Here is a 7661-nt window from a genome sequence, read left to right as displayed (position 1 = left end):
ATTCATATATGAATATAAAATATGACGACAACTAATACACGTTTTATTCATATATAAATATAATATATGATGAAAGATGATGTCAAAAATATATTTTAAGTAAGAAAACTTTATTGCGTGTCATATTCATATATGAACGGTACTTAAACTATAAAAAAAGTTACGCATACGTTTTATTCATAAGTGAATAACGAATATACTGTAATAAAAAATCTGATAGATTTTTTTATTCACTTATGAATAACGAGTGCTGAAACTCTAAAAAAATAAATTTTTTATTTTATCTTAAAAGTATATCAATATGGATGTCTATTTATAGAGAATAAAAAATTATGAATTTCGATATATTTAAAATAATTTTTCAATAATAATGGCTTTCTAAAAATAAAAAAAACAAAAAAAAATATGTTTTTGTGTATATTAAGGTAATGATTAGCATAGTTTAAGGAAACATGTTTGGTTGGAAAACACATGTTTATCCGTTATTCATTTCCGACGGTACGCCTAAGTATTTTGCGGCAAAATAAATGTGTGGCTGAGAATGATTACCACATTCTCAACCTTTTTTTTTCTCGATTGAACCATATATATATATATATATATATATATATATATATATATATATATATATATATATATATATATATATAGTCCAACCAAAACAAATATTTTAATAATTTGGTATATTATAATTTTCTCTCTCCTAAAGCAAACTCTCCTCTCCAATAAAACCCCCCACCGAAAGCCTTTCTCACTTACGCTACATTTGCATGCTTCTCTGCCTTCTCATTTTCTCTCTCAACACACAATACTTATTATTACTTTGCAAGCTGAATCAAAGGGAGAACACGAAGAAAAAGCTTTGAAATAGAGTATTCATGGCTGTTGAGGCAAGTCAGCATAGTCTTTACCATCCTCAAATGATGATAACTAACGCCATTGATAATCAAGGAAACGGTATTAATGGCCCTTTAGGTTACGGAATTGGTGGTCATCCTTTCCCCACAACGACCACTGCGATGTTCTGCTCTGGTTTTACCGATTCGATGAACCCTCTTCCGGCGAATACTGCTAATCTGAAATCCGAGAGTGGCCTCACGTGCAGTCTTCCTGTAATTTCTAGAAAGCGAACTCGGGATTCTTCTGATATCAATACCTTGTTTTCCTTCGTTAACAGTCACAACATGAATCGCAATCAAATGGAGAGTTGTGGAGCCTATACGTTTCTCGGAGAGGACATCTCTTTACAGATCCAACAACAGCAATTAGAGATCGATCAATTCGTCGCTCATCATGTAATAATCCTAATTATCTCATTCGGTTTTAATTTCTAAGTGTTTTTGTTCGAAATTGTTTGCTAAATTGTTGATTTTCGCAGACGGAAAAAGTGAGACTCGATATCGAAGAGAGACGAAAGAGAAATTCAAGGAGATTAATAGCAGCAGTAGAGGAAGGAATCTCGAAGAGACTAAGAGCAAAAGAAGAAGAAATCGTGAAGATCTCGAAATTAAATTGGGCATTGGAAGAGAAAGTGAAATCCCTATGTGTAGAGAATCAAATCTGGAGAGAATTAGCTCAAACCAACGAAGCAACAGCAAACGCATTACGTAGCAACTTGAAACAAGTCCTCGAACAAGTCGTCCATGACGATTTCCGCCACCGTAGCACGGCGGCGTGTGTAGACGACGCCGAAGACGCACAATCATGCTGCGAAAGCAACAACGAAGAACAACAACAACAACGAATCGGTCATCATCATGATAATAATCATAACAACATGAATGATGATTGTAGCAGTAGCAACAACAACAGATCGTGCAAGAAATGTGGTCAGGAAGAATCATGCGTGTTGCTTCTTCCTTGCAGGCATCTCTGTCTTTGCACAGTATGTGCTTCCTCTGTTAACATTTGTCCTGTTTGTAAATCCACAAAGAACATCAGTGTTCATGTGAACTTGTCCTGATAATTAAACTTTTTTTTTTCTTTTCTTCAATTCAATATTACAATGACAAATAGTTTCAAGAAAACTAACAAATTGTAGCCATTTTTGTTGTTCAATGTTTCAATAGTGTTAATCGAATGAGCAAATATGTTTATTTTATTATTATTATTATAATTATTATGAGATTAAATTCTGATATGATTAAAGGAGATAGGGATAATAGAGGGGTAATGGGAAGATAGGTGTGGTGATGTCAACGTGGGAACAGGAAAGTGCAAAGGTGCAGTGGAAGCCTCCCAAATGTCCGTATTTGACCCACTCCCATTTTATTGTTCTTTTTCACTTTTTTCTTTTAACGTTTATAATATCAAGAATTATAAAAAGGACTTATTAAAGTTCGTGTATAATTTGATTGACCCAATTTAAAAATTAACAAACATTTTATTATCATACAGTATAAACTATAGAAAAATGATATTTTTATTTAAATAAAATAGCATGGAATTTACCAACTCTTTAAGTTTTTCAGTTGATTTTGGCATTTGTATTTATCCAAAATGAATAAGAAAGATAGAAAAAAATATATATTTAATTTCTCTTTGTTTTAATTTAGGAGGTGTCTTTCTTTTTTTATTATTAACTTATTTACAAGTTAAATTCAACAACAATATTGGTGTGGATTTGGATGAAAATTAGGTAAATAATTGTTGTCTTAACCAATTATTCTAGATTTTCTGACTTGACCCCTTAAGTTAGAATATCCATGTTGAATAAAAAACAAGACATCATTTATATCTATTTAGATTAAATATTTAACTCAGTAAAAGAAAAAAAAACTTTATCTAAGATTGACATGCATTTGTCATTGTGACCACTTGTTTTTTTATTTATTTTAGAGGGGGTATTGTTATAAATTATAATATGAGAAATGAAAAAATGGGTAGGAATAATGTAGGCGTTGATAATAATTAAAATTAAAAAAGAAAGGGAGGTTGCATTTACTTTAATGTTATCCCTTTGGGAGAAAAAAAACAAATGTATATAAAGAGGCGTGAAGCATCTCTTTGACATTGGAAAACGATAGGGGGCAAAGTAAAATACAAGCCAAATTTATGAAGTAGACACGTTCATCGTTTCGTTTTTTCCTCAAACCTCTTTTCAAGGCATTATTTGTGGTTATTCAAAGTTGAATAGATACGTTGGATATGTTTGGAATGTAATTTTAACTTTTTAAAGAGTTAATTTTTAGTGTTCACATGACAAAATTCTTGATTTGATTTCGAAAAAAAAAAATCATTTTAATAGTTTTGAGAAAAGCAAGAGTTTCTAATAAGGGGTTGTATGAGTTTTTTATTCAAAGTGTTTATTAGTTTGTTTATTGATGAACCTATACTAATACACTCTAGTGTCTCTGGTGTAGTATGGATTATCCCTCAAATTTTCTAACATAATGTAATTTTTTGGTATATTTTGTAATTTTATTTCGTGCAAACCTTAAAAAAATTATGCAACATGTGAGTTTTTGTTCTAAGTGTGTTTATGTGTTTGTTGAGATTTGATACTATCAAGTATCAATAAATACTTATTTTTAACATGAGAAATCAAATATCCTTTTATCTTTAGTTTTTATTTTTCTTTTTATTCAATGGACTAAGACAAATATCAAAATCAATAGAAAGTTAGTGAGTTTTATATGACATTGTTTTATGACTAAGAAGATAGATATAAAGAAAATGTAGTTTTTAACATTATTTTAATACCACATAGGTTAAATAAATATTTTAAATTTAATACTCTTTCCGTCCCAAAATTATTATACATAGACACAAAATACAGAGATTAATAAAACATTAATTAAAACTAATTTTATTAAATTAAATGACAGTTGTACTTTTTGTTGCATTTAATTTCATTGTAGTTGTATTTAATTCTATGGTAATTTAATTAATAATAATGGGTATTTTAGTAAAAATATATTTATTTTTAGAAATAAATTATTATTTTGAAGCAAAATAAAAAGGAAACATGAACTATTAAATAATAGGAGACGAAGAAAATAATATATTTTTAGAAGGACATTATATTTTTTATCTTTTTAAATAATTAAATATGAAAATCTCATTATATCTCTTATTGACCGTCTCCTAGCGGTTAACGTCTCGTTTTTCGGCCAACATTTATGTGTAATAGAATAATAGAAAGAATCACAAAAAAATAATAAAAAAATAAGGTACATACTTATTAATTTTGGCATGTAATAATATTAGTATATAGATGTAATAGGTGGGGCCCAAAAAGACGGATTATAAACGCCAAAGTAGACATTTAATGGGAAAGAGACATTAAAATAATGAAGAGGGAAGGGATCCTTAAAAGTAGGTTTTTTCTTCTGTAAATTGGGTCCCACAACCATCTGTCGCTTTATGGCCGGCATCCCACTCCTTTAACCTATGTTCCATTTATATTTTAATTAGTGGTCCCTTGGTCTATCTACATTTTTCATTATAGGTCATTTTTTAAATATTTATTACACTATTAGTCCTTCATGTCAAACTCATTGCCCAAACAGTCATTTGACACCAAAAACTCATGTCACATTGTGTTCGCTAATTAAGTTTGGTTACGGCCAATTATTGAGTAATCTATGTTGTATTTATCTGACAAAAAAAAAAGACTTCTAATATTGTAAGAAGCATTCTTCGTCGAATGGTGTTTGCTAATTAAGAATAATTGGGTGGTATTAAAACATCATCATATAATGTGAAAAAACCTAAAATTATTAACAACTTGTATCTAAAATTTGTGACTATTAAAATCTCTATTTATTTCAATTAATACAAAAATAAAACCTCTAATTATTTCAACTATTACGACAAAACTTTAAGTTTTTATTCCACTAATAACCCTTGATGTCAATATCATTTCCCAAATAGTCATTTGGCACCAAAAACTCATGTCAAATGGTGTTTGCTAAAATTAATTGCAACCAATAATTGAACAATCTATGTTGTATTTATATGAAAAATATAAAATTTCACATCTCTTTTATTCGTACATGATGTTGATAAAAAAATTCTTGTCAAATAGTGTTTGCTAATTAAGATTAATTGCGACCAATAATTGAGTAATATATTTTGTATTTATCCAACAAAACGAAATGTTTTTATCTTTTATATTCACATGGGATGCTAGCAATAACGAATATGACAAATGTAAAAGAAAAGATAGCTTATTATGAACTACAAAACAGAAGAATTACTATATTAATTTTGGGTCTATTAAAACACCATCGTATAACGTAAAAAAAAAAAAAAAAAAAAAAAAAAAAAAAAAAAACCTCAAATTATTTACTTTTATTTTAAATTTGTGAAAACCTCCCGTTATTTCAAGTAATACGAAAAAAGTTTATATTAAATGTTTTTAATAATTTGAGACCCAATTAATATGAAAAAACCTCTAATTATTTCGATTATTATGAAAAACTCTTAAGTTTTTATTCCAACAATAGTCATTGATGTCAAAATAATTTCCTAAATAGTAACTTTGCACAAAAAACTCATGTCAGATGGTGTTTGCTAATTAAGATTAGCTGCGATCAATAACTGAGTAGTCTTATATTGTATTTATCTGAACAAAAAAAATTACTCATGTCTTATATTTGTATATGTTTCTGGCAAAAAAAAAAAAAGAACTCTTGTCAAATGATGTTTGCTAATTAAGATTAATTGCGACCAAAAATTAAGTGATATATAATGTGTATATCTAACAAGAAGAAGATTTTTCATTTCTTATATTCATATAGGATGCTGGCAATAATGAATTCAACAAAATGACAAATGTCATAAAAAAAAAGTACATAGCTTATTATGAGCTACTAAACGGAAGAATTACTATATTAATTTTGGGTCTATCAAAACAGTATAAAAAATAATAATAAAAAAACCCTCATATTGTTAAAGCCTTTTATTTAAAAAAGAAAAATTGACTATCAAAGCATGTAAATCTTTCAGTTAAGAAAGCACAACATATTATAGATATGTTATTAAAAAAAACACATCTATAATATACATTATATTGGGGAAAACCCTATATATTAAATGTTTCAATAATAAGAGGGTTTACATGAACATAAAATTATTATATTAGATTTTTGGTTGTTGACTTGTAATAAATTGTATTTTATGATATTTGCCCTAAATAATTTAAACTTATTATAAACATACCTTTATATTTATCTTTATCGAGCCGACTCATTACAAATAAACTATAATTTCTTGAAAAAGAAAGGAATACAGATCTTTAACGGAATTTCTTATGTTATATCATTTAAACATTCTTTCTTCCATAACGTTGTTTGACAAATTATGGCATTGAATGAGATGTCAAAGGATTAGGCCAAAGAAAAACCAAATACAGACGTATTTTATCTTTGGTTGAAGAAAACTTCAAAGCAACCAAGGGCCGAAATTCCAATGATAAATAATAAAATAACGTTTAATGTATCAGAAGATACTTGTAAAGAGTTCATATCTTATTAAATATTATACACTAATTAGTACTTACAATATAAATTCAAAACTTAGTAAGGTTAAAGTCAATATATTCTTTATTAATCATTTAAAAATGTTAGTTAACACCCAAATCATATGTAATCTTTAAAATAGATCCATCAGGACTATACATATTTATTGATTTGTAAGCATATGTCAATGAATACAATCAAATACATGATACAAGTTTTCTATTCGGACGTGCCTTTCCAAGTGTGGTAAACAATTAAATATACAAGTCTAATTCATGTGGACAATGCACATGAGACATGAATATAGAATACATTACGTAATAAAAACTATAAAACTCTTCAACCATCTCCATCTCCATCTCTAAATATAAATATAAATATAAACAATTGAATTATTTATTTCTAAATTTTTAATTGCCAACCAACCATTTTACAAAACCTAACTCCAAATGTGTTATCTTGATACAATATTTTAGTTTGATTAAATTATTACGACATAAGTACATTCCATAAAATAAAATAAAATAGAAATGATGCAAGAAGTAGGCAGTCTCTGTCAAATAGTAAAAATAATGCTTTCATAAATGACATCCGATATAAAAAATAAAATCAATAAATAGATAAAAATTTGTATAGTTAACCTATCCATACCGACTGATCTCCTGCAATATAAAAACATCAGTTAGAAAGAAAAGCGGTACTATATTATTAAACGAAAAAAAAATAGTATAAACAATAAAGTTTGATGTAAAAAAGCAAAGGTAAGCAATGTGATTACTATGAAGATACACAAAAGTAAAAGCAGATAATAAAAATAAAATTTCTCGCCATTCCAAAAAAAAATAATAAAAATAAAATAAAAAGCGGATATTGATGCATATTGATGTGGTGGCATAGGGACAACAAACCAAAACAAATAGAACTTATTAAATTATTGTATGTATATCATGATTTTAAATCACTACATGCTACTTAAATTATTAAATTATTGTATTTACAAAACTAATAGGAAACTAATCAAATTGAATTATTTTATAATTAAATAGTTTATACGTAATTCAAAATTGGGTGGTGCAATCCACATTGGAAACCCCATCTCCCATCACCATCTAAAATTTGTCAAAATCATCACGTCTTCTTTTACACTTTAAATACCACACACACACACATACATATAGCTTTTAAATATATGCGTGC

The 7661-nt window shown here is 27.6% G+C and overlaps 1 protein-coding gene across 1 annotated transcript; it reads left to right on the top strand.

Moving 5' to 3' along the window:
- Positions 1-746: 746 nt before the first annotated feature.
- LOC145125894 (BOI-related E3 ubiquitin-protein ligase 1-like) lies at positions 747-2101 on the top strand. Its single transcript, XM_079061303.1, has 2 exons — positions 747-1295; positions 1379-2101. Exons 1-2 carry the CDS (start codon positions 879-881, stop codon positions 1961-1963), a joined length of 1002 nt encoding a protein of 333 aa, XP_078917429.1. The 5' UTR covers positions 747-878; the 3' UTR covers positions 1964-2101.
- Positions 2102-7661: the final 5560 nt, after the last annotated feature.

The sequence above is a fragment of the Lactuca virosa genome, chromosome 7, assembly GCF_052849685.1.
Source record: "Lactuca virosa cultivar CGN04683 chromosome 7, Lactuca_virosa_CGN04683_v6, whole genome shotgun sequence".
Lineage (NCBI taxonomy): Eukaryota > Viridiplantae > Streptophyta > Magnoliopsida > Asterales > Asteraceae > Lactuca > Lactuca virosa.
The sequence above is the reverse complement of the archived record's forward strand: the minus strand, read 5'-3'. Positions and strand labels throughout refer to the sequence as shown.

Bases quoted from the DNA above. Each gene is read 5' to 3' on its own strand.
- LOC145125894 (XM_079061303.1), top strand. From the start codon at position 879: ATGGCTGTTGAGGCAAGTCAGCATAGTCTTTACCATCCTCAAATGATG. The intron at 1,296-1,378 runs GTAATAATCCTA...TGATTTTCGCAG, and splicing joins ATCAATTCGTCGCTCATCAT to ACGGAAAAAGTGAGACTCGA.